The 26,158-nt window shown below is 48.2% G+C and overlaps 1 protein-coding gene across 1 annotated transcript in view; it reads left to right on the top strand.

Moving 5' to 3' along the window:
- The window catches only part of AGRN (agrin), a 297,229-nt gene that overhangs the window by 122,608 nt on the left and 148,463 nt on the right, over nucleotides 1–26,158 (top strand). The window contains exon 3 of the mRNA XM_055001300.1: nucleotides 7,483–7,530. Coding sequence (XP_054857275.1) covers nucleotides 7,483–7,530 — 48 coding nt within the window. The remainder of the gene's footprint in view (nucleotides 1–7,482; nucleotides 7,531–26,158) is intronic.

Here is a 26,158-nt window from a genome sequence, read left to right as displayed (position 1 = left end):
GAGCAACCGAAGACTCAATTAGCGCTCTCTGTTCTTGGAGGAGTCTGCCTCTTCTCTCCCCCCACCCAACACCTTGTGGTTCTTTCCGAGGCGGCATGCTCTTCCGATTGTGAGGAAAACCGGTCTTGAAATCAGGATTATATTCCCTTTTCCAGGAGAGTTGTAGCCGGATTCAGTCATTTCTTCTTAGTCTGCCCACTTGGCCATCTCCTTCCTGATCTGGTGGTGGGCGTGAGGGGGCATATCTTGGAGTTGGTGGCATTTGGGGGGCTTCCTTTCATCCCGTGGCAGAAACGGCTGGATTGGCTTGTTGATATGGAACCCGGCATCCGTGACTTGCTTTAGAGGGAGTGTGGAGTTCCACACGGAGCAGGCCATTGGCAGAACATTGGTCCACTTGCGCCTGGGTTTCCTCCCCCCCTCTTGGTTTCAGACTACAGCCTCAGTATGGGCTGTGCACGGTTGGATCCTTGCTCCTGAAAACTGACTTCTTCGTGCACACCGGCTGCAGGATGGCGGTCCCGGAGAACACATAGCGGGTTGCCGCTTTGCAAACAGGCAGGCGTGGGGGTGGGGCTTCTGTCTGCCCAGAGGAACCGCTGCCCTGGATCTGCCTGTGGGGGCCTGGGCCCCGGTCAGCGGCATGACCGCTTGCCAGTATCCCATGGGGCCAGGCTCTTTGGAGCGGGACCGGATGTACCAGCACAAAGTCTCCTTAGTAGTCCGCTATTTTATGATCCCTTGCAACATCTGCCTGATCCTCTTGGCCACCTCCACGCTGGGTTTTGCTGTCCTGCTTTTCCTCAACAACTGTAGGTGTCTCCCTTGGCACGTGGCTGGGGTGGTGGGAAAACAGGGCTAGCAGGGGGAGGCAGAGGGAGGGGCTTAGGGCAAAGTGGGCGTGGCTTGGCGGGGAGGTCTGTTAACACTTTCTCTCACTTGCAGACTAATTAGGCAGCTGTGATTCCGTGGGGCCTTGTATACTCTGTGCTTGCTTTAAAAAAAAATCAAAAGACTTTTTGGCTAAACATTAGGAAGAACTTCCTGAGAGTGAGAGCGGCCCCTCAGTGGAACAGGCTTCCTCGGGAGGTGGTGGGCACTCCTCCTTTGGAGGTTTTTAAGCAGAGGCTAAATGGCCATCTGACAGCAAGGCTGGTTCTGTGAACCCAGGCAGATCATGGAAGGGAGGGCAGGAAGGGTGGCGTCAATGCTTAGTTTTTGTGGCCCCTTCTTACATGTCCAGGGTAATGTCGATCACACGCTTGGGGTCAGGTAGCAATTTTCCCCAGGCCAGTGTGGCTAGGGATCCTGGAAGCGTTTTGCCATCTTCTGGGCACGGAGCAGGGGTCGCTGGGGATGTGGCAGGGGGAGGTATTTGGGAATTTCCTGCATTTTGCAGGGGGTTGGACTAGATGACCCTTGAGGCCCTTTCCAACCCTGTGATTCTATGATTCTGTGAAAATGCATGTGCTCCCACATACAACTTAGTCTGGATAAATTATGCAACTTATTTTCTATTTGTTGCTGATCTCTGGAAGCAAAGAGTTATGCGGCGAACTCAAGCTCCACCCCAAACTCGCATTGCTTAGAACTTTTTATTTATTTATCAGATTTATGCCCCGCCCTCCCTGCGACGGGCTCAGGGAGAAGAAAAACATTATGCATTAAAATCATAAACAATGGTAAAACAATATGTAAAAGCTCAGTACAATACAGAGTTCAAGACTGGCACCATAAACAATACAGGCTAAGTCAAATTATCTAAAAAACATGGACACAGCTGAGGCACAATTGTATTGATGGCTATGAGCCGCAATAGATAATAGAACTTCCATGTGCGGACGCAATCTACTTCTGAATAAACTGGATGCTGGGAAAAAAAATAAGAAAGGGGCGCTAATGTCCTACCCTGCTTATGGGTTTCCTTGGGGCCCCCATCTGGATGTTGTTAGAAACAGGATGCTGCAGAAGATGGACTTTTGCTCTAATCCAGCAAAGGAGCCAGGATATTCTTATTAAGGGTTAGACAAAGGAAAGGAGAACATGGCTGTGTATAGGTGTTAGCTATGAGGACTAAATGGAACCTCCATGTTCAGAGACAGTCTATCTTCGAACCCCAGATGCTAGGGGGAAAACCATTGGCCTGTTGCGGTCATGTCCTGCTTTTGAGTTTCCTGGAAGCATCTGTTGACCAGACTAGGAAACAAGGTGCTGAACTTGATGGACTTTGACAGTGCAACCCTAAGAAGAGTTAAACAAGTCTAAGCCCAGTGAAGTCAATAGGTTTAGAGTGGAGTAAATCGGTTTAGGATTGGACACTTCGTCTGTTCCATTGGGGCTCCTCTTCTTGCACACGGTGCTCAGTCAGTGCCCTAACTGGAAAAGTTTCACATGGCACTCTCCTTTACATGTTCAAGCCTTTATTTTTACCAGCATAAGAGCTAGAAACTTGCTTCTTTTTTTCCTCTAATTGAATTATCTGGATGCTGGATTTAATCTTGATTTTTGTTCTTAGGCAGAATAATCAAATGTCCGCAACCCAGGGTGGCGGGAACAAAGCAGAGGGAAAGAGATCTGGGCTGTAATATAAGTTGTTACTGCAGAGTTCACAAAACCTTTTGTCATCTGATGACAAAGAATTCTGTGTAGCTCCGGAAGTTGCCTTATGTTATTCTGCAAAAATATCATTTTAACCACATTGGTATCTTGTACAAATCTGGCAACGTCAAACCTCAAAAGCTGAGTCCCATGTGACACAGTGACTGTCTTTCAGATCTGAACAAACCATGTTTAGGTCTCATTCAATCCTGATTTATAATCCTGGAAGGAAGCAAATTGCAGTTTATGAAAGCACCTTGTTCAGCTGCTATGAAAATGGCAATTCCAAACCAGGAAGTCTTCAGTCTCAGTGCAGGAAGTGACAGCGGAGGGAGAGTGCGTGAGCAAGAGGACTTCCTGACTCGTCCTTATCGTGGACATAACTGTGGTTTGTGTGTGTTATCAGAATGCAGCCCAAACTGTGGTTTGTGTGTGTTATCAGAATGCAGCCCAAGTGTTTTATTTATTCCTTTGGCAAACACCCCTTTAAAACCCATGCAGGAGTGGGGGAAGCCACGAGAGGTGGCCATTTGGGATAAGGCCAAGAGTTTTCCCCACCCCTCTTTCATTCCTAGCTTCCCCTTTTTGAAAGCAGCTTTTCTTACAAACAAACAAGCAAAATCACGTCTGTCACGGGGACCGTAATCCACCCATTTATGCTCAAAGTCTCCTGGGAATGGTGCTCTCCCCTTCCACAAAAAGCTGCTAGCTGGCATTGCATGGAGAAAAGTTTTAGCGGTTTGAGTTTGGGTGGAGGTCGCACGCTTTGATCTGCATGCCCTTCTGCTCACGTCTCTCATCAAATGAGCCCTGGATGCACTTCAGAGGAAAAGCAATCCGCGCTCTTAGTGTGCTCAGAGGTCTTTATTATAACTTCACATGGTGGCACCAAAAATAGGACCTTCCTGGCTCGAATTTGTGGGGTGCGTGTCTCTCTCCTGAAACTATAGCAGAGGGTTTCTTGGCCGTGTTCTGTTTTTTTCTAAATCTCCGAGGGGCAGCTTTAACTAGATATAGAAAGCAATGGGGTGTGGCTGAGAGCTTGAGTGTGTGGGAGAGATTTCTCTGGAGGCCCAGTGAAGTGTTAGGATGTTTTGTGTGTGTGTGTGTGTGGATTGAAAGAGGCCGATGCACCAGCTTACAGCTGTAGCCGTGACAACAGTTTTGGAAGGGTCACCGTAACTTGCGTGACACGAAAGCTCATTTTACGCTGTACGAGAGGGGTTGCTGCGCATGGATAAGGCAGCGCATGCTTTGCGCTTAGTTTTGGGTGGTCTAACCCCCCTTCTCCCCAAACCCTGGTCATCCAAATCCTCCACTGCAAATAAAGCCCACAAATTCTACAACCTATATAAATTATGCAAATTCAATCTATTGCCTGTGTTTGCTTAGTTCATAGCGTCATGCATTTTTAATTAGTCTTCCACTGGTCATGGGGAAACCTTCCCCTCTATCTCTGGAAATACCACCCTGCTTGGTTATTGAAGTTTCACCAGGTATTTCACCCTTAGATACATTTTTATCCCCATGAGGACTAGAGCCTTGGTGAAATAGTTTAACTGACCTTTCCAGATTAGCAGTTTCTTGACACTGGAAGCTCTAGCCCTTTTTGTTCTCTTCAATTAAGTAAAGTTTCAGAGATGTTAGCTGGTTGTATTTGAGACTAACACAGTATGGCTGTAACACGGAAGGCAAGACTTTCCTTTCGCTTGTAATTCCACACTGTCCCCCAGTGCCAGTTTGTATATTCCGCCAAATCTAGCGGAATCTCCTTTCCTGGGTTGGGCCATTTGGGGTTTCAAGTGGGAAACCATGTTTTGGGGGAAAACTTAAACCCCGCCCTACGAGTGCTTTGGGGAAATGATTAAGCCCAGCTTTCTTTCTGACATGCTGGCTTCAGAGGTGGTATTAGCAGGTCCCCATGCCACACACTTAGGGGGGCTCCAACCACCTACGCTATGGTTGCCAGCCTCTAGGTGGTGGCTGGAGATCTCCTGGGATTACAGCTGCTCTCCAGCTGACAGAGATCAGTTCCCTTGGAGAAAATGGTTGCCTTGGAGGGTGGACTCTATGGCATTATACTCTGCTGAAGCCCCCCTGAAACCCCACCCACTCTAAGCTCCACCCCCCAAATCTCCAGGAATCTCCCAACCTGGAGGTGGCAACCCTATGACCCAAAAGGGGGGGGGAGAAGAAAAGCAGGCTGCTTGCTGCTGCTTGCTCCTTACCCATCTGGGGCTGTGGCAGTTGGCTTCCAGCAGCAGCGGTGGCCCCCGCCTTCCTTGGCCCTGGTCAGTGGGGGGGGGGGGTAGCAGTGATTTGGAAGCTCCACCCTGGATTTTTTGCCTGGGGGTTCAGAAGCTAGGCTTTCCGTATGCTAGGAGACTGGTACTTGATCATTTGATTCTCCTGTGGATATCGAACTGGCTCTTACATTCATTTTCCTCCCTTTTTTATGTGAATGGCTCGAATCCTTTTTAGCATGACTCCCCACCCCACCCCCGCAAAATTCTTTTTAGGTATGCCTTGCATGTCCGTCTCCCTCCTCCACCCCCACCCTGCTGGATTTAGGCAGCAGCTTTTCACACACAGGTCACCAATCAACTCAAATGGGTGTGATGGATTTGTGTCTTGGGAGGCCTTTGCATGATAGGTAATAAATAGTTTGATTTGCATCCCAGCTGGGGTCAGGGGGGACCATGATGGATTGACTTGCCCGAGGCAGCGCCGAAGAAAGTGCCCTCCTTCCTCTTTCTTAGTGCCAAAAATGAAGTATATTGAGTTTTCCTTTTGTGGACATTAAGAAAGGCTGTGAACCAGAACTTCCCCATGTATACCATTCTGTTTTCTTATCTGAATTAAGAATAGATGGACTCTGCTCTGATGCCTGGAAAGGGTTACATTTAGGCTGTGGGAGAGTGACCTCCTTTCCAAGGAGCCTACCGTTGTGGTTTTGCATGAGTTCCTGTTCTGGACTGCGGTGTCAATCATGCAGAGATGCGACAGGCAGACTCATTCTCCTGCATCTCTATATCATCAGCAGTAGAGGATTTGGTACAGAGGTGCAGCAGAATGGCACAATATTTACTCCCAAGTTTTGTAAGCCTGAGGGAAAGGTCAGCTTATACTCATGTACAGTTCCTTCTACTTACCTTTTCGTATTGGATTTTTGATAGACGTGAGCGACTTTGGGAGATTATTTTTTTTCCTGATAAGCAGGATAAAACCAAATCAATAACTCCTCCCCCCTACCCCGAAGGCTCCTTGGAAGAGGGCCAGGCCAGTGCAATGAGCATGCAGAGATGTAGCAGGCACACCCATATTTTGGAGTCCATTATGCAAAAGTGTATATGAAGCTGTCCAAGTTCTTGAGAGAGGTAGTGGTGTTGACCTTATTTTCTAGGTGGCTTTAAAACACTTGAGCCTGGTCAAGAGTTTAAAACATCTTCATTGATTGATGTTTTTATATGAAAATTGATGTTGCGAAATAAGAAAGAGAAAGAGAGAGGTGAACTTTCCCCTGTATTGGGCAAATTCCTGACCACCCTCTAAATGGGCAAATATGTTTGCCATCTTTTGGCATTTCAGAGAACCTCCCAAACAGGAGGTGGGAATGTTTTGCAAAAGGCAATGGCTTTTGCCAAACACCCCTTTCCTAGATTGACTCTGTCAGTAAGCCCTTAGTCAGACTCTCGCTAGGCAACCTGAAGCTTTGGGGACAGCAATAGTGGCCTGCCATACAGGGCTGTTGTAAAAAATATAGATGATGGATGTGAGCATCGTAAAGTGCTCTGTGAGGCCAACGTGGTGGTTACTCTGTCAGATTTGGACCAGGAAGGCAGGAGTACAAATCTGTGCTTATTCATGAAGCTTGTTGGGGTGACCTTGAACTTTATATTCTTTATATACCTCACAGGGTAGCCATAATAGGGGAAATGGGATGAATGGAGCCAAAGGTATAGGATGCAGATGTAATGTATCAATAAGTTGAAGGGAGGAATAGCCTTCTCTAGTGCAGCAGTGGTGGCGGCACGAATGGTGGTGAATCTCATCGTGTCTGTTGCACACCTGTAGACCGGGCTGCTGAGGCAGCACCTCTGGCAGCAGCAGCATGGATTTGGAAGGTACCAGTGAATGCAAAGCAGGTCCATTGCCTCCTCTGGTGTGGCTGCCTTCCACTGACATGCCATTTCTTGCATGCCACTTCTTGCATCTGACGAAGAGAGCTGTGGTTCTCAAAAGCTTATGCTACAATCAACTTGGTTAGTCTTAAAGGTGCTACCGGACTCTTTACTATTTTGCAACTACAGACTGACGTGGCTCACTCCTCTGGATCTATGTCACTTCTTGGTTCTCTTGGGATGGTGGATCTGCCCCGAGCAGCAGGGTTTCTTCCAGCTCAGAGCTGGGTTGGACCCTTCCAGATTTTGATGTGCATGCGTGGGTAATTATTTTAATTGTCAAAAACAGCAGTATGCAAATGTGGAACAATATCGGAAGAAAAACACAATGAAAAACATCTGCAGGGGGAGGGGGTGATGGAGAAAAGGTCTGAGGCAAGAACAAGTTGTGCAGTCTCTGCTGCTCTGTATTCATAAACACCAAATTTAACGGGCATTTACCTGGCTTATTGGAGAAGCCAGCTCTTCCCTTCTAAAATGATGATGAAATATATTCTGACCTTTCCAGTTTTGATTCTCGAAGCTCCTTGGCTGAAAAGTTCCCAATAGAAATCTGGCAGTTGCAGCCCGGCTCCAAGGATGCTTTGCTGGAAGGCAGGTGGAGGGGGGGAGAGTTGTGCGTGTGTAATTGCTGCAGTTGGGGGAAAGTTTTCTGGAATGCCTCTTCTCCCTCCTTATTTTAGTTTGTTTTTATTTTTTGCAGACAAACCGGGCAACTACTTCCCCCAACCGCTGCCGACGCCCCAGGATGGTGAGTTGCAAACGATCTGGATCATGTATTGTCGAAGGGTTTCACGGCCGGAGAACGATGGTTGTTGTGGGTTTTCCGGGCTGTATTGCCGTGGTCTTGGCATTGTAGTTCCTGACGTTTCGCCAGCGAAACGTCAGGAACTACAATGCCAAGACCACGGCAATACAGCCCGGAAAACCCACAACAACCATCGATCTGGATCATGTTCCTAACTCTCAGAAGCTGATCTGGCGGGTTCTCTGATACTGTACCGGAGAATTTCTTCCGTGACCCAGTGATCTATTTTCGCAGCCGCTGCCTCCCCTCCCCACGGAGTAACTCTCTAGCTCACAGGGCAAAATGCTCTGCTCACTTCTGCTTTTTTTTGCCAGCACAAAGGAAAATAGTTTTCATTAATTATCATCATAAATTATTCGAGTGTATGTTAGCCATATATTAGTTGTCGCTGTTAATGGTATTGATCGCTGTATCAAAACCCACGTGGCTGGATGGGAGAGGATGCAGGACTTGGGAGCCCCTGTGGAGTCGCCGAAACGTATGAAGTTGTCTTGTGCTTTTAGTTCAGTCTTGTCTGTTCTGACCAGCAGCTTTCCTGTTTCTTAAGCAGAGAAAAGCGTTTCCCAATACCGGAGGCCCATTTCACTGGCCACGCTGGGACTGCACGCTTTTACTGGTCAACCAGGCTCTCTGTCCCTCACTTACCACCCTTCCTGCTAAAGCTGCCCGTCAGATCACTGACCCATCTGGAACTGTCTCCTTTGACTGGCAGGGCCTCAGGCACGGAAAGGTTTTTCCCAACGTCTGCTGCCTGAGACCCGTGAGCCAGGGACTGTGCCAGATGTTTCCCTGTACGAACGTGCACCAGGTGGACATAGGAAGCAGCCATCTGCTGAGCCAGACCTTTGGGCCTCGGGCTCAGTGCTTCCACTCGCGACCATCTGTGGTTGTCCAGGGTCTCAGGCCAAGAAGAGCCTTTTGCGGGGCCTGCTGTGGGAGGCCTCCTGTTTTCCAAGCCTACTGTCACCCTCCCTGGTGGAATTGGCTCTTTGCCCGTTGCCGTTTCTTGAGCCCTTTTCGGTGAAATTCCAATCTCGTTTGCGCTCCTGAACAACCCTCCAAGGAAATCTGGATAAATAGATGAGGGCAGTTGAAGTGGTGGTGCGCATCTGTTCCCTTAACGGGTCACGTGGCTCTCTGGCTGCTTTACATGCGGAGAGCCGGCCGTGCTTTGCCACTTTCGAACACGGCACGTAATGCGTGAAGCGTGCAATGAGTTCCCGTCATCAAGGTGCAAGGCGGGGGGTGGGTGGGTTTGAGTCAGGAGAGCCCTGTAGCTGAACCCAGACCTCTAACCACTAGCAACGCTTCCTCTTGTTGAGCCTAAAAAAAAGCAGGGCCATGAAAATAGAAGGATTGAGGGTTCTGTTAGAGTTAAGGGCAGGGCTTTTTTTCAGCAGGAATGCGGTGGAACACAGTTTCAGAACCTCTTGAAAATGGTCACATGGCTGGTGGCCCCGCCCCCTGATCTCCAGACAGAGGGGAGTTGAGATTGCCAGGGGGTGGGGCCACCAGCCATGTGACCATTTTCTCCGAGGGCAACCCACTGAGTTCCACCATCTCTTTTCCCAGAAAAAAAGCCCTGGTTAAGGGTACTGTTTGAATACAGATTCTTGAACCCAGATCTATGCCTCGTCCTCTTTAGGTACGCACCATCCTTTTCTTGCCTGTGATGTTCTGCCCTTTGATTCCCTTTGGTTACACTCACATTCTCTTTCTTGGGATCAAACAGTATCTCTATATCCCATGCCCTGAGCATGAGTTTCCCCCAGCACAGCAGAGAACAGGTTGGGAACAGCGGAAAAATTTTGATTTAAAAAAAAATTTAATATTTGGCTGTGTGTCTGGGCTTAGGAGATTGACCTGAGTGAATGCTTGATGTTATTTGAGGTTGGTGGTTCCAATTTGTGTTGTGCAAAAGGCAGTAAGATGGAAGTGTGTGTGTGTGTTTGTGAATGTGTGTGTGTGAGAGAGAGGTATCTTGTCCCAAAAGTGAAGTACCAAATTCAGCTGGCTTTCTGTGTGTGTGTGTGTGTGTCTGTATGTTAAAAACACTTCATTTAAATTCAAGCAAGTCTTGCCAGAGCAAACCTACCTTGTGCACAGAGAGCCCAGGAGGCCTTGGCAGGCTGTGGTTTGTATTCATACAGCTTTCCCTAATATCAGGATACATGGAGGCTGGTCCAGCAAATTGCATCCGCCTGACCGCTGAACTGGCAAAAATTGCTAATGGGTTTAGTATGTTTCCCTTTGAAGAAAGGGGATCGGCGACGCTTTGGAGGGTTGCAAACCCTTGTCCAAATTGTATATCGTGTCTTTTTTTGAACCAACTAGCACGGAGAGCAGTTGTCATATTAGACAGAAAGGGTGTTGGTGGTAGTTTTGGAACTGTGTTCTCCCCTCCCCGGAAGGTAAAGACAAACATGCATGGGGGGAGAGGAGAAGCAGTAATACGGTTGGGAATACACTGGCAAGTGTTCTCCAGAGACTCTGACGTGGGACAGATTCAGAACTAGAGTTGGAGGCGGAGCACGAAAGAATTTAGTTGGTTAGGGCGGAGCTAGAATAGAACCCAGCAGGTAATGGGTGGAGTCTGGCAGGACTTGGTGGTTAATGGGTGAAGAAGTGAGTGAGTGGTGGAGCCTGGTGGAATACATATTATACTAACTTTCCAGACCCCCAGTATCGATTAACAAATGGTCTTACTGGTTCTAGCTGGGTGCCCTTTCTTCTCTTCCACCTACCCTCACCAGCTGAAAACATACTGGTGACCAAGGAATCTAAAAACAGCAACCAATTAGCGGTCTGTTAATTTATCTCTTTGTCAGAGTTGGGGAGCAACGAATGCTTGATAAAAATGTGATTAATCTATAATTGGACAAAGGGTGTCTCGTTTAAAAATAAAAGCAAACGTAGGTGTATCTTGCCTTTCAGTGCTGTGAAATATTAATAAACCAAGCCCATCTAGATGTCAGATTCCGTTTGGGAAGGGAGCTCTCCCAATGCTCTTGCCTGGTTCCCTCCCCACAAATGTTCTCACTAGCCCACTCTGTTGTTCTTTGCTTGGGGCAGGGATTTACTATTATCTACCTTCTTCCTTGTTTGAAAGGAGGGATGGTTCCATTCTCTAAAGTTGGGACAGTGGGTGGGATGTGCCATCTCTTTTCCTTTTCCATATAAGTATACTCTACCCAAAAATGTTTTCAAAACAACTCATGTCAGCTATAAGTAGGGACCCCAGGTGCCGGCTGGTGGTAGTCAATCTCTCGGTGGTTTACCTGTCGAATGGTGGGAGGTTTGCGGCCACCCAGAGATCACCTGCTACCGCCAGCCATCACAGGGACATGCTCAGTGAGTGCGCTCCCAGAGGATGCAACAACATCACTTCTGGGAGTGTTGTTGCGCCCGCCGTGCGAGTGCTCCTGCACTTCGTTTGGGGCCAGTTCTCAAAGAATCGATCCCACATGGAGCGCAGGAGCGTTCCCGTGTCTGTCAATTCCGGAAGTGACATCATAATGTAAGCACCGTGAGTGCGCATGTGCTTTGCGTACATGAAAACAACCATGTGACAGAATTTTGGAGCTGGTTGAGTTTTGCATATTAAAAGGCAAATTTCTCAGGCAAATACGGTACCGGATTACCCTTTCTCCTTTGCAGGATAAAATAACGCTTTGATGCATTATGTATAAAGTAAAGAGATAGATTGCTGTCATTTCTCAACTTCCCTGGAACTAAAGAGATCTGTCTCCAGACTGAACACACTCTTCAGTGCAGCTGTTTCCTTTTTCACACCTCCATCTTGGTGCATGATTATAACCCTTCATGGTCTGGCGGGACCTAATGGGCTGCCCACCCCCCTTACTTTCCACTTTTCTTGTTACCAAGGCCAATGAAATGCTGTATTCCTTTGGAAGATCTTAATAGTTGGTATAATATTGTTATTGTTGCTTTTTAAAAAAATACGTAATAATTGTTGCTGTTGCTTTTTTAAAAAAACATGTAGTATTGTTGCTGCTTTTAAAAAAAAAGAAAAGAAAAGAAAATAGTGCTTTTTAAAAGGCTAACAAAAACCTGAGCCGACCTGAGCCTTTTCAGGCTTATGCTGATCTAGGGTATAAACTTTCAAGACTCAAAGCTGCCTTTGTCAGATAATCTTGTTGGTCTCTACGGTGCTACTGGACTGGAATTTTGCTTTTTGACTGTAGACCAACACGGCTACCCACCTGAAACCACTCGAGGCAAAGAGCCTTGACAGCCAGCCAAGCCCCCCCGTTTACGTAGCTTGAAGGAGAGCCCCCACAACAGGCTCAGTTTCCGGAGCTCCTCCTAAATGAGGAATGAACGGAGCTTGAAAAATATGGGTCACGCATACCATACGCGCTGTGCTTCAGCAGAACTGGCTGCTGTTTTCCCAGGCAAGGAAGTCTCAGGGGTCGTAGCAAATGCCTGCTATAATCATGTCTTCTGGCTCTGGGTGAACCTTCAGGGCATTTAAAATTCAGAGTTATTGGGGGGGGGGGACTTAGCGAGGGAGGAGCAGAAGACTGTCTAGTAGGAGAAGGGCTGGCTTCTCAGGAGAGATATCGCCATCCTTCCATCCGTCAGCCTGCACCGGAGGTGTTTTCTAGGGAGCCTTGGCTTCTTTATCTATGGTGCGCATGTTCTAGCGATAGTTAGCGACGCCTCCGTGCTCATTTCTTTCACACCTGAATGGGGGCTCTGACATCTCAAGAGTTTGCTGTCATTCAATAGTTTTCAGACTTTCCAGAAAATCTTTTCCCTGCCTATTTGCCTGTCATGGGAGTTGCAAAGCAGTCTGGAGTGTGTTCTAGAACAGTTAATGTGAGGTGAGCGTGGCCCCACGGTTGTCTGCAGTGGACCTCGGATGCACACAGAATGTCCCCTGTAACAGGCTGGTGCCTGCCAAAGAATGAGGTGGCAGAGTCCAGAGGCAGTAGAAAGGACCGTATCACTTCTGACTGTGAGCAGCGAATTCCATTGTTGATGAGAGCTGTCACGGCATGGTGGTTACCACAGAAGATGAAGTGACCAACAGCGGTGGATCTTTCCCCCTGCTCCAACAGGGCAGGCAAGCCGGACACAAGCGCAGAGAAAAACAGAAGCAGCGCCTGGGGGCTCCGGGGTTGGAGAGGGCCATCCCTCGCCTAGATTTCCAAAGTTTGCATTTTCTGGGGAAGCATTGACTGGGATATACCCTCTTAGACTCCGGGAGCCCCTTTCTGTCCCGTTTGTTAACCAGGGGGTGCGGAGGCCTTGCTTAAATGCCTCTTTATAGTCTTATAAAACCCTGGCAGAGGCGCAGGAGGCGAGGAAGCAGCACTTGATAAATTAAATATCGGAAAAACCACTCTCTCCCCCTGTCAGTCCCATAAATACTGGGCTTCCTGCTGGCTTTGTGGAGCCATCCCAGGTCAGGGAAGGGAGGGAGAAAATGGCTTTGCGCAGGTGGCTGGTTCCCTTTTCACTCTCCCTTGCATTGAGAATCAGTTAGCTGATTAAAAATGAAAGCGTTGTAAATTCTCCCAGCCGTGTCCCGGCTTGTATTTCTTTAGTGCCGCAAAAGGTGTTGGCATCCCCCATCGGAGGCTTTCCTTGTTTCTTTGTGCGTATTTCTTGTTGGGGGTGGGGGTGGGGGGGGTATTGTGCATTGGAACATTCGGTGCTTGCACTGGCTTGATAGGAAATATTAATTGCTGGTGGGGCTACAGAGGCTAAGTTGGCCGTAAGTTTTTTTTACAGAGGATTAACTAAAATAAAAATAATTTTACAAAACAAACAAACCGGAGAGACTCAAAGGCAAGTTTGGGTCTGGTTATTTCGAATCAACAGGGCATTTGTATCCTATTCGGCTTCAGAAATGTGTTCCGTTCTGTGTGGTGGCCCTATAAGAGGTTTTCTCCCTACTACCTCCTTCTGCTCTGTCTTAGCCCTTTAGATCCCTGGACCACCTCTTAGGCCACTCCTCCTCTATAGCACACTTCCCTCCATCCCTGTAAGCAGCCGTTCTCCAAGCCAAACGGGACCTTTCACTTCCCTCCTACCAGCTACATACCAGCTACACCGGTCTCCAACATTCCATCGCTAGCCTTTTCCCCTTGAGAGCTGGAATGTTCATGAATATTCTATAAGTGTTCACAGGATTGTCTAATGCAGATTAATTACCTCTTAGCAGACTTTAACCACCTCTTTGGTCTCACAGACCGGAGTGGTTATGCAGAGTGCTAAATTGCGTGGGCTTTCTCTACTCTTCCAAAGAACATTTCAAGAGATCTGTGGTGGTTGCAATCTGCAGCTAGTAATTGTCAGAACACTCCAGGATAACAGACCTCGCATTGAAAATGCAGATTAACATTTGGAAGCGTTTTGACACACAGCAGGATGGTGTGTAGTGTAGTATTTTCCAAACTTTTGGTACGTGGAGTTAGTTTTTCTCTCTCAAAAAGGATATTGCAGAGCTCAGGTGCAGGAAAAGGCAACCAAAATGATCAAGGGGTTTTGGTACCTCCTCTAAGAAGGGTTTGGGGCTCTTGTAGAAAAAGGTCAATTTGGGAGACGAGATTTATAAATGTACTTATGCAGTAAACTTTTTCTCCTTCTTCCCAATATTGGAACTCAAGCAAACCCAAGGAAGATAACAGACAGTAGATTCAGGGGGCATAAAAGGACATGCTCCATCACACAAAGGATTAAATTAACTGCCATGAGATATGGCACTGGCTTAGTTTAGAGGGCATTAAAAGGGAATTAGACGCATTTATGTAGCCTAGGGCCCCTTGATGGCTAATAATTAGGATTGCCAGGTCCCCTTGCAGTCCCTCCGGGGGGCTAGGCACCTGGGGCTTCCCTTTCTTGACTCCCCAGCATGCTTCACTTCCGGTGACGTCGTTACGCCGGTGCAGGAGCATGCGCACACTTCACAATGGGCTGATTTGGGCCTCAAACGGGCCCAATTCAGCCCATTTGGGGCTCAAATTGGCCCGCTGCAAAGTGCACGTGCTCTTGTGGCGGCACAATGGCGTCACTCCCAGCAGTGACACTGTCGCGCAGCCCCCGGGAGTGCGCCCGGGAGGCCCATTTCTGCACCTTTCTCCCCCGCTGGCCTGGTGAGGGGGGGGTGGAGGGTGAAAGCAGGGGATCCCCTACCCTCACTGAGGGAATGAGATCCCTATTAATAATCATGGAGGCCAAACGAAACCTCCATGTCCAGAGGTGTTCGTGAATACTAATTGCTGGGTGGGGGGAGTAAGGGGAGGGCTGTTGCATTCATTCTGTGCCTGTGGGCATCCCAGAGGTCAGCCACTATTGAAACCAGGACTCTGGACTAAAGAAACCATGGCTGTGATTGAACAGGGCTGTTCCTATGGATTAAATCTGGAACGCAACTTCATAAAGATCCAGAGAAGTTAGCCGTGTTAGTCTGTAGTGGCAAAACAGTAAAGAGTCCAGTAGCACCTTTAAGACTAACCAACTTTATTGTAGCAGAAGCTTTCGAGAGCCACAGCTCTCTTTGTCAGATGCAAAGAGATGTAGCTTACGCTACAATAAAGTTAGTTAGTCTTAAAGGTGCTACTGGACTCTTAACTGTCTCATAAAGATTTTAACACTCCATTTTCCCCGTCAGGTTCCAGACATCCTCCTTGCAACCTGGAGGAAAACGGTCCCTCTTTCCTCTTCACCCAATCACGGGCTAAGGAATGGGCCCATGCTATCTTAACATGCGCTAAAGCGTCCTTCCTTCATAGGTCCCGACTGGGTTTCATTGCTCCTCTCTACACAGAATGGTGGATATATCCCCACCTGGTCGGTTGATTTTTCAAGGAGCACTCACTCCTGCTTACGGCAACTCGTTTGCCCCGAAATGTAATGTGGTAAATTTTGCAGTTTTCCTTCTGTCTAGGGTTCTCTTGGTTTTTGTGATTTTAATCAAAGGTTTTTCTGGTCTGTGAAGGGTTTTGCCTAAGTGCCTCTTTGCCATCACTGTTCACTTGAAAGTAAGAAAGAGGGAGAAAGAAAATCAATGTAATTACGTTGATATTTAAATGGTTCAGAACTTCGGCAGGAGTGGTAATTCACTCTTCCAAACACGCCCATAGGCTTCTGGGCTATCAGTTATTACAGAGAAATTTTTGTCCAACAATCTGAGGTTCAGAATCTGATGGTGTAAACCGTTCCTGGGAAGAAAGGCCAAGCTTTTTGGCCCTCTTAGAGCCAAGCCACAAGTGACGCCTGACACAGGTTGGACACTTGTCAGCTTCCCTCAAGTTTTGATGGGAAATGTAGGCATCCTGGTCTTGCAGCTGTAATGGAGAGCCAAGCTGTAAAACCAGGACGCCTACATTTCCCATCAAAACTTGAGGGAAGCTGACAAGTGTCCAACCTGTGGCAGGCGTCACTTGTGGCTTGGCTCTTAGCCACCTCTGTTAAAAACAGGCCAGAAACAACAGTGGCGTAATACCTTTTTATGGAACAATCAAAATTGCACAAGATAGCGAGCAGCCTTTTTAGTTCTCCAGAACTCTGCATCCGAGTGGATGTTCAGCACACACAGACACACCCCACAAAAGTGGTGTGGGGAGACAGAAAATGATGTTTTAGGGTAGGCGGGTTTATAATCTCATTGAGCCCTTGAAATTTGAGAAACGAAGGGTGGGAACTTCCACAAAATGGCTGCCATGAGGTAATTAGACCAACTGCAAAAATGATGGGAGTTTGCAAGTAAAGCATTCTCCTGTGATGGAGGCAGCTATTTCTTGATTGATTCTCCCTGCAAACATAAAGGTGATTGCACCTGGGCCGTTTCCACACGTCTTACCTGCCTGCAGAACATTGTGAGAAAGACCCGGAAGACAACGTCTTCTTGCGCAAAACTCCCAGATCAAAGCGTCTTCCTGACGCAATTTCACACGAGAAGACTCTGTCTTCCAGGTCTTTCGCACGATCTTCCGCAGGCAGGTAAGACGTGTGGAAACGGCCCTGGTTCTTCTGACGTATCTCCTGTCCCAGGGAAGCAGAGGAAAGCCAGGGTTGGCTGTTTGCTTTGGGGAACAGATTGGTCTGTCTCTCTCTGTCTCTTTTTACCTCACCTTTCTTCCCAGCGGGGGACCCAAAGTGGTTTACATAATTCTCTTCTCCAATTTATCCCCACAACAACCCTGTGAGGTAGGTTAGGCTGAGAGTGTGTGACTGGTCCAGGGGAACTCAGTAAGTTTCCGTGGCAGAGTGGGGATTCGAACGTGATTCTCCCGGATCCCTGTCTGACTCTCGGAACATTACACCATACTGGCTTTCAGTGTGATGTCCTGGAAAAGAAGGAAACGGGCACCAGGAAACACCTCGGCAGGTAATATGGTGCCCCTGGATGTCAAATTGGCAGTGGCTCCAGGCAGGGCTTTTTTTCTGGGGAAAGAGGTGGTGGAACTCAGTGAGTTGCCCTTGGAGAAAATGGTCACATGGCTGGTGGCCCCGCCCCCTTATCTCCAAACAGAGGGGAGTTGAGATTGCCCTCCGTGCCGCTCCGTTCCCCCGCGTTCCCCCGTCCCCTGAGGAAGGTCCATCGGGCATAGATGACCTTCCTCAGGGGACAGGGGTGAAGGGAGCGGTAGCTTTGAATTTCCTGCATTGTGCAGTGGGTTGGACTAGATGACCCTTGGGAATCCCTTCCCGCTTTATGTTTCTAATTGAGGTTTGCCAATTCCAGGACAAGTATCTCCATGTTTACATGCTTTTCCGTGTTCGCCCATTCATTCTGGGGCATGGTCTCCTTCGTCCCAATCAAATGCACTTTAGTAAAGGCCGCTTTACTCCCCTTTATGTCTTGTGTTGGAAGTTGAGCGCTCCTAGAAAAAGAGGAACCTGTCCAGCTTAATCACTCAATGGGTTTGAAAGATCAGAGCTAAGAAAAGACTGGAGCTATGCAGAGCTGTTTGGGCAAATCCCAAGAAAACAGCCAATAAAAATAAAACATTAGGTCATTAAAGCAGCAGGCATAGAAAGAAACAACAGCTTAATTAAAAGCTCCGACAAATGAGCTCATTTTCACCTGGTGCCCAAAGCTTTATAAAGGAAGGTCCCAAGCGTACCTCTCTGGGGATGCTGCTCCATAGCCAGGGACTTTTATTTTTTTTTTCATTTTTTTGATTGGAACTTGGGAATGCCAATCAAACTGTGTTGGAAATGGAACCTCCTTAGTGGCTCTGGCCCTTGGAGGATTGGGACAGATGCTGCAACCGAGAAGCATGAGAAAGTTTCGGAGCAAAGCAAGGAGTCTTCTCGATCTAGCTCATTGATACAGGAGGAGCAGAGAAGGCCACCTCCATTGTGCTTTGCAAATTAGTCGAGATTACATATTCAACCATTCTTTTTCTTCAAGGTGTGTTCACGCTTAGTCAATCAGGGGTATAAACTGTGCAGGTGTAAAGATTCCTGCCTCCCCAACACATTTCAGCTGTTGGGAACTGATTGAGAATGTTACTTTTGGCACAAGCCGTTCCAGTCTTGAACGAAGCAACAGCATGTGTGGGGGCTGGGATGGTGGTTGAATTTAGACTTGTTCCGACCGTCTCTTGAGCCCTTTGAAATGGGGGGGGGGGAAGGTACCTCCCTTTCAACTGCTTAATTAAGTGTTTCAGATCCATAACTCGGGAATCCCTCGGGGTGTCCTATTGATAAAGCAAGCGATCTAGCTTTCAAAACTGGGAGGGACACCATTCGTTAGCCGTGAAATATGGACTCCCCTCCTTTTAACAGCTGTGGTCTATCTCACTGTTTTTGTTAATTACCTTCCCATCTTGAGCAAGATTCGGGTCCAGTGGCACCTTAAAGACCAACTAGAGATCCAGGTATGAGCTTTCGAAAGTCGAAGCTCCTTTGAATGGAGATTCAGCTCGCGAAAGCTCGTACCTGGAAATCTCGTTGGACCTTACGGTGCCACGGGGCCCAAATCTTGCTTTTCTGCTACAGACCAATATGGCCACCCCCCCCCCTGAAACTATCTTCCCAACTTGAGGATGAGGATGGGACTCTACCCCCCTTTCCCCTGTGATGATAAATCCAGTTTACTCAAAATGGAATTACTGATTGTCTTGGGAACTCACCGGCTGCTGTGGATATTCAGAAAGAAAAGGAAGTGCCCTGTGCTTGTGCCATAACTTCCAATACGGACATACAAACTATGAAGATGTGAATTCAGAACCTGCTTATCTCCGTATAGCGGATTCCATGTGGTTTCTGAGCACAATTCAGAGTGCGTTTTTAAACCATAAAACCCAGCCTGGGATTGAATCTGGTACCTGAAGGTCTGCTTTCTCCCATATGAGCTTGTCTGTTCTGAGGCTAGGGTTCCCAGCTCCTGGTTGGGAAATTCCTGGAGATTTTGGGGGTGGAGCATGGAGAGGGTGGAGTTTGGGGAGGGGAGAGACCTCATTGAGAAATAATTCCATAGAGTCCACCTTCCGATGCAGCTATTTTCTCCAGGGGAACTAATCTCCATCAGCTGGAGATCAATTGCAATTCTGGGAGATCTCCAGCCACCACCTGGAGGTTGGCAAGCCTACCTGAGGCCCTGTTCTGGGTGCCCCCACCTTTGGAAATTGGGTGGCTGACTACTAAGGACAGGGCCTCCTCCGTGATGGCACCAGGTGACAAAATAACCTCTCTAGAAACGTTTGCTCAACTCCGCCACCATTCCGCTGGTCAGCACAAGCGGTTGTACTTACTTATTGATTATATTTCATAGAATCATAGGGCTGGAAGGGACCTTTATTGGAATGAACTTTTCAGAATAGCTCAGGATCCTTTTTGCAGCTGACAGATGGCATGTTAGTCTGTAGTGGTAAAATAAAGATTAACAAAAAAAAATGACTCCAGTGCAAAGTTTTGTGAGTCACAGTATGCTTCCTCTGATGCATTGGAGTGTATCATCTCAAACACATGGACGGAGTAAGCTCTTACGCATGAAAGTTAGCGCTGGCATACATTTTTGTTTGTCTTCAAGGAGCCACTGGACTTGTGCTTTATTTAGATGGAGTGTTACCTACATTCCTTATTAGCTATTTATTTGGCGGCAGATCTTTTAATGTGCCTTCATGCATTTTTAATTTTTTTTAATCCAAACTGTGTTATACATCTACGTCGACATTGAACTTGTGGAAAGCAGGCCATAAATATTTTAAATGAATACAGAGGTGGCTCTTCACCAACCTCCCATGGAACAGTCTGCCTTATTTGAACATATATGAAGCCGCCTATCTATTGCATCAGACATTAGATAGTCTGGCTAAATACTGTCTTCTCTGACCGGCAGCCCCTCTTTCCCAATTCCTCCTAGAGATTCTCAGCAGGAACTCCTGCAAGCAAAACAGGTTCTCTGCCCTCCAGCCCTGTCTCTTCCCTTTAAAAAAGCCTCTCTCCTTGGGGTAGAGGATCCACAATTCAATCACATCAAGAAGAAGGCTATTAAAAACCATCCAAGTTTTGAAAAACAAAACGTGCAATCCGATCGATCTCTTTTCCTCCCCCTCGGCGCGTGGCTGCCTTGGAGTACCCGCCAGCTTTATGGACTAATCTCAGCCCGTATCTTTTTTTGACAAGGACCAATAGGAGTTGTCATGTTTTGTGGGTTAATTCATAGCCGGGGAAAGCGAGGGCCACCTCTGAGCAGGCTTAATGGCGCAAAGACGCACCACGGCCCGCTTCCTTCCTTCCTTCTGCTCCGCAACTCGACGTCGCCTTTCTGCGTATTCCCTCGGCGGTCGGCAAGCACTCTGCGCCCCTCCACTCGGCTTTTGAAGTGACTGCAGCTGACTTCCAGCAGCTTGAGTGAAGAAATTGATCCACCCCAGCAGTAATCCATCTTGCAAAAGCCTGGGGCTGCTGTGTCCGCCTGTGTCAGTTTTCTACATAACAAATTCTCCCAGACAGCCGCTGCTTTGACGATAAGCCAGGCTGATACTCTGTCTTAGGCCCCTGAGAGGCGTCCATGACCTCTTCCCCCTCCACAGGCAGTGGATGAGGAGGGGATGCTTAGCAGAGAGAAGATGAGTCCGTATCTTGGTGGACAGAGACTAGGAAAGAGGGCGGCTCAGGCCCTGTGAGGCGCTGCTTACCACTTTTGCCTCTCAAGGGCATAGATGGGAACGGGAGGTGGTCACCTTTCAAACCTGGGAAGAGAAAGAGGTTTTTTTCCCCTCCTAAGCTGAACTCTTAATCCTTCAGGACACTCTTTAACCAGTTAGGTGATGGTGGAATCTCATTCCTTGACCTGGGTCACCTGTCCCACGCACCTGCTGCTCCTGTGGCCCCTATCCAGGTCACCGTTTGTCACCAGGTGCCATTTGTTGATAATATGTTTAAGCAGAGTCCTCATAATATGTAGAGTCCGGTAGCACCTTTAAGACTAACCAACTTTATTGTAGCATAAGCTTTCAAGAAGCACAGCTCTCTTTGTTAGATGCATGCAGGGTATGGAAGGTATGCAGATCAGTTGCAAAAGTCATGAAAGAGACTCTGAATGGTTATCTCATTACCAGAAGTAACTGCCTCCAGGCATGCCATTCAGATTCAGCAATGGAGGAAAGGGGTCACACCAGCCTGGACTGCACACTTTTTCATGACCTTTGCAACTGCTTTGCATTTACATGACCCTCACTCCCTGTACTGTCTCCCCCTTCCCCTCACCACCTATATATCCCTGGCCAGTTTCTTCATACCCTCCATGCATCTGACGAAGAGGGCTGTGGTTCTCAAAAGCTGACGATGCATCTGACGAAGAGAGCTGTGGTTCTCGAAAGCTTATGCTACAGTAAAGTTGGTTAGTTTTAAAGGTGCTACTGGACTCTTTACTATTTTGCAACTACAGACTAACATGGAACTCATAATATGTGCGTGCTTGCATGTGTATATGCCATCAAGTCACTTACTGTGACCTCAGCAAGGGGCTTTCAAGGCAAGTTAGATGGTTCACCATTGCCTTTCTCTGCAGAGTCTTCCTTAGTAGTCTCCCATCCAAGTGCAGACCCTGCTTAGCTTCCAAGATCAGACAAGATCTTGGAAGCTGCCTTCCCTCCCAGGATGTGTGTATAAGAGGCTTGGATATCACAAAAAGGGTAAAATGTGGGACTCTCCTCTCCCTGTATCAGGGGACCTCTGTTGGAGGGGCCTGAAATTAAATAGCACCCCAGAAAAGAAGCTTCTTTGGCACCCTGTCCTTTGTCCAACTTTTGAATACTTCTTTCTCAGGACTGCATTTGGAGCTCGCTTCGCAATTTTGATGCATGGCTTGCGTGCGAGATTTATGCCTCTCGTAGAAGATGAAATAGGGATGTTGTGTTCACATCAGTTTAATGCTTACCAATCGTTGTGGTGTTCGATTGTTTTTTATGGTATTAATGATATTTCAATCATCTTTTACTCCTGTTGCTGTGCCTGGAAGCCTATGGGCTAAAGAGGCTTCTCTGAATAAATCCAGAGGAGTTAGCCATGTTAGTCTGTAGTAGCAAAATCAAAAAGAGTCCAGCACCACCACCAAAACCATACAATTCCACTGCAGCACAAGCCTTCAATAACCACAGCCCTCCCCACCAGATGCATCTGACAAAGAGAACCGTGGTCCTCCAAATCTGGCGGGGAGGGCTGTGGTTATCGAAGGCTTGTGCTGCAGTGGAATTGTATGGTCTTGGTGGTGGCGCTGGACTCTTTTTGATTTTGCTACTACAGACTAACACGGCTAACTCCTTTGAACCTTTACACAAGCAAACTGATCCCCACACCAAAAGGAGCTGTCTGTATCTCCATATCAAAGGAGTTGTTTACATCCCTCCTCTCCTCCTCCCCTCCCCTCTCCTCCTCTATATTTGACCAGTTTCTTTCTGCCCTCCATGCATCTGACGAAGAGAACTGTGATTCTCGAAAGCTTATGCTACAATAAAATTGGTTAGTCTTAAAGGTGCTCTCTCTGAATAAAGATACTGCAATCAGCTACATGCATGGTTTCTGCTAAACAGGCATCGGTGTAGTAAATTTTCATTTCCACTGGCAAAAGAAAGAGGTCAGTTTTGTCCATTTCCCTCTTATCCTTGCAGCCTCTTGACTCATGTGGACATTAGTCCACGCAGGTTGATTGATCTTAGCAAAAAAACATTCCTAGGGTTAGGAAGGCCCGCTTGGAAAACGGGAACACAGAAAAGACCCGTGATCTTTGCTTCCGCTGACCACTGGCTCCAATCCGCTAATTTAAAAAGAATGTTAATTCAACTTGGGCCATGCAAGGTCAGCGTCGCCAGCTTTACAAGTGAAGAAATGCTCTGTTCTCTTTATGTGTTGAAGGCCTAGCTGAGTAGGTCTCCGTGACAGCCTGGCACCCCTGCTCAGTGCCCAAGACACCCTCTTGCTGCTACATCAAACCCTGAGGCTGGGGCCCACCTTGCCACTGGTGGGAGATGGGTTGGCCCTTTCGGCGACATCATCTCCAAGCACAGCCCTTTGCTGATTTTGGGTAGGAAAGAATGGCGATACCAGCTTGCTGCCTTCGTCTGAGAACTGCAGCAATTTAAAAATCTAGCTACCTCCCATCCTGGGTTTTGTCTCTTAGCTACGGGATCTGGATTTCTCTCTCTCCTCTCTCGATTGAGACAGGCAGATACAGAGTCAGTTTCCATCCTGCCTTTGCACTGCAGCTTGGTTCAGGGTGATTATCGAACCTTGTCTGGGTATCTGAATATGTTCCGGCACCTACTCTGGCTCTTTGTTCCCTTCCAGGCACCACAGTGCAAGTTCTAACCTCCAAATGGCTTGGTCCCAAGGTGCCTTGGAAACGAGCTCTTCCCTGGTGTCACCAATGGGTTAAATGCAGACATCAGGGACATGCAAGACCCGAGAACTTTCCAAGAAGCATTCTAAGACTTTGCATGTTAGGGCTGGCTTTTCCAAGGATCAGGGTGAAGTCGGGAAAAGATGGGGGAAAGTTCCAGTTAACTGGGTGAAATATTTATTCTGTTTCGCTTGGGGGTGGAGGAATCGGCCGTTTCCACACGGCTTACCTGTATGCGGCATGTCCCGGTAAATTGCACAAAAACCGTGCAAGATCGCGTTTCCTCACGTGAGATTTGCGCGACGTCACGTAAATCTCGCACGAGGAAACGCAATCTTGCATGTTTTTTGCACGATTTACCGGGACATGCCGCGTACAGGTAAGCCGTGTGGAAACAGCCCATCTTTAGGCTCAGCCTGAAATGGGCACCCTCTCCGCCTGATGGCCTGCCTCGCTGACCATTTGCCCGCTCAACCAGGCATGCAGACTCTGCTGCCGGCAAAGTGGAACCTGACCGTTGTTAGCAGGAGAGTCTTGTCTGGGACAGAACATAGCTTGGAGCGATGTATGAGCTCATTATGCTCGCTGCGCGCTCAGCTTACCTGTCCCCCTGTCAAAGCCTGCTGCTGTAGGGAGTCTTAGCCGCTTTCCTGCTTTCTCTCTCACACGCGCATTTGTGCCAGAATCCGGTGCGAAACCACCCCCTAGAGCATTCCAAACAAGTGCATGTCTCCCAGCCTCTGAGGATGCTACCAGCATTCTGAGGCATGTGAAAGAGAGCAGGGTCTCTTGATGCTTTCTGGTTTGAGGCTTGAGAAAAGGACCTCCCAGTGGATTGTAACCTCCTGTTAATTAGCATGTATTTAAAAGGTGCTTTTTTAGGTTTTCCACCCCAGGCAGCAAAATGTCTTGCGTCAGTCCTGTGCAAGGCAGCCGAGTTCCTGCAGTCGTTTGTGAGATGCAATGTGCTTTTTAGCATTGAGGCATTAGAGCAGCTTTACCTAAAGCCAGTGGCTGGGAGACGCTGTTCTTTTTCCTGGATTAAAATTGGAGGTGTACTGGCTTTCCCTGGAGAAAGTTTACTTGTTAGAGTGGGCAAGAGCATTACCCCCTTGCAAAAGAGGACCTTTCACACTTCTGCATGTGTGCAGAAGAAGGGAGCTGTGACTCTCGAAAGTTCAAATTCTGAAAATCTTGTTGGTGGTCTCTGAAGTGCCTCTGGACTCAGGGCCAGTGCCAGATTTTCTGGCACCTGAGGCCAGATACCTGCACCTGGGGGGCAGCTTCAGGGGTGTTGCTTCCCCATGTGTGCACGTGCTTTGTGCACGCACACACCCAGACAGTGATAATGTCACTGTGGGTGATGTCATCACGCAGGGCGTGCTGTTGCGAGCCAGCCGCCCCATTGGCAAGCCAGGCAGCTGGGATGGCACGCGGGTGGACTCCTACCGTCCCGCTCAGTTGCCCTGCACCATCCCGGTCGTCTGCTGCGCCTGGCTGGCCCGCAGCTGTATGCTGGCGGCGGCGGCGGCAGCATGGGGCAACTGAGTGGGAGGACTGGGAGGCTGCCTGCTCAGTTGCCCCATGCTGCCACCACCAGCACACGCTCCTGGATGGGCACCTGCGGGCCAGGCACACAGGAGAGGCTTCCCAGCCCTCCCGTTCAGCTGCCAGCGCTTCCGCCACCAACCCTGCGGTGCGCGCCCCCACCCCCGGTCAGCACTCAAGGCAGCTGCCAGCACCGCCCCAATGGACGCTCTGGCCCTGACTGGATTCAAATCCTGCTGTACTTCTGCGTGAGTCACACTTCTGGCTGTGCTTTCTTGTAGGAAGGAGAGATGGCAGGGTCTGATGCTGAGCGGCCTGCTCTGAGGGTGAGCAGTTCTGTGCATTTGGGACCATCTGAACGGACCCATCACAGCAGAAACAACCTGCCTGAAATACAAGATTTGGGCCCAGTAGCACCTAAAAGACCAACTAGATTTCCAGGGTATGACCTTTTGAGAGTCAAGGACCGGAATCCTGCCTTTCTACTACAGACCAATACAGCTACCCATCTGAAAGTGTTTGAAATGGAGACTGATTGGAGGGAGGCCAGCCAGAGCGATAAATCGCTCAGAGAAGCAGCAGGCAGCCTCCTCAGGGTGGGTGCTTCATATTCTCAGGAATTTGTAATGCTTTATCAAATGGATTTTCATAGGTATACAATATCAGAATTTGCTGGCATAGTAATTCTGTTATTTAGATGCCGGTCCGCATTTTATGCTCGGAGTAGGGGGTTGGGTAGAGTGAGCTCAGCTGGTATGCGGCGCCTCTCTTCAGGTTCCTCATCTCCCTTCTCTTCTGAACCCTCCATTCTGGGTTTCAGCTAAGAGTGCTTCAGTCTGTACTGATTCGAGGCTGTTTCAGGTGTACTCTAGAGGGAGGCTGGATGTTAAACATAGCTCTCAAAAAAAGCTGTGCAGGAGAGAAGGTAGCAGTGGTTAGTTATTAGATGCCACTTTTGATCTCTTGAGAATATGTGCGTGCGTGTGAAGTTTTCATCTCCTCTCCCACTTGTGTTTCCACTGAAGTTTGAAAAGCCTCCTGGGGATCCGTTTCTGCACTTTTTGTGTGGCAAAGTTTCTGGGGGAGCCAAGGAGATAGGAGTATTGTTTTGAATTTCGCAGCGCCGTCCCTTTGCTTGGATTTTGGTCAGGGAGGCAAAGTCCCCCACCCCTGTCCTCTGGACAGCATTTATTAAAG

The sequence above is a fragment of the Eublepharis macularius genome, chromosome 17, assembly GCF_028583425.1.
Source record: "Eublepharis macularius isolate TG4126 chromosome 17, MPM_Emac_v1.0, whole genome shotgun sequence".
In the NCBI taxonomy this organism is placed as follows: domain Eukaryota; kingdom Metazoa; phylum Chordata; class Lepidosauria; order Squamata; family Eublepharidae; genus Eublepharis; species Eublepharis macularius.
This window is presented reverse-complemented; position numbering and strand designations above follow the sequence as displayed.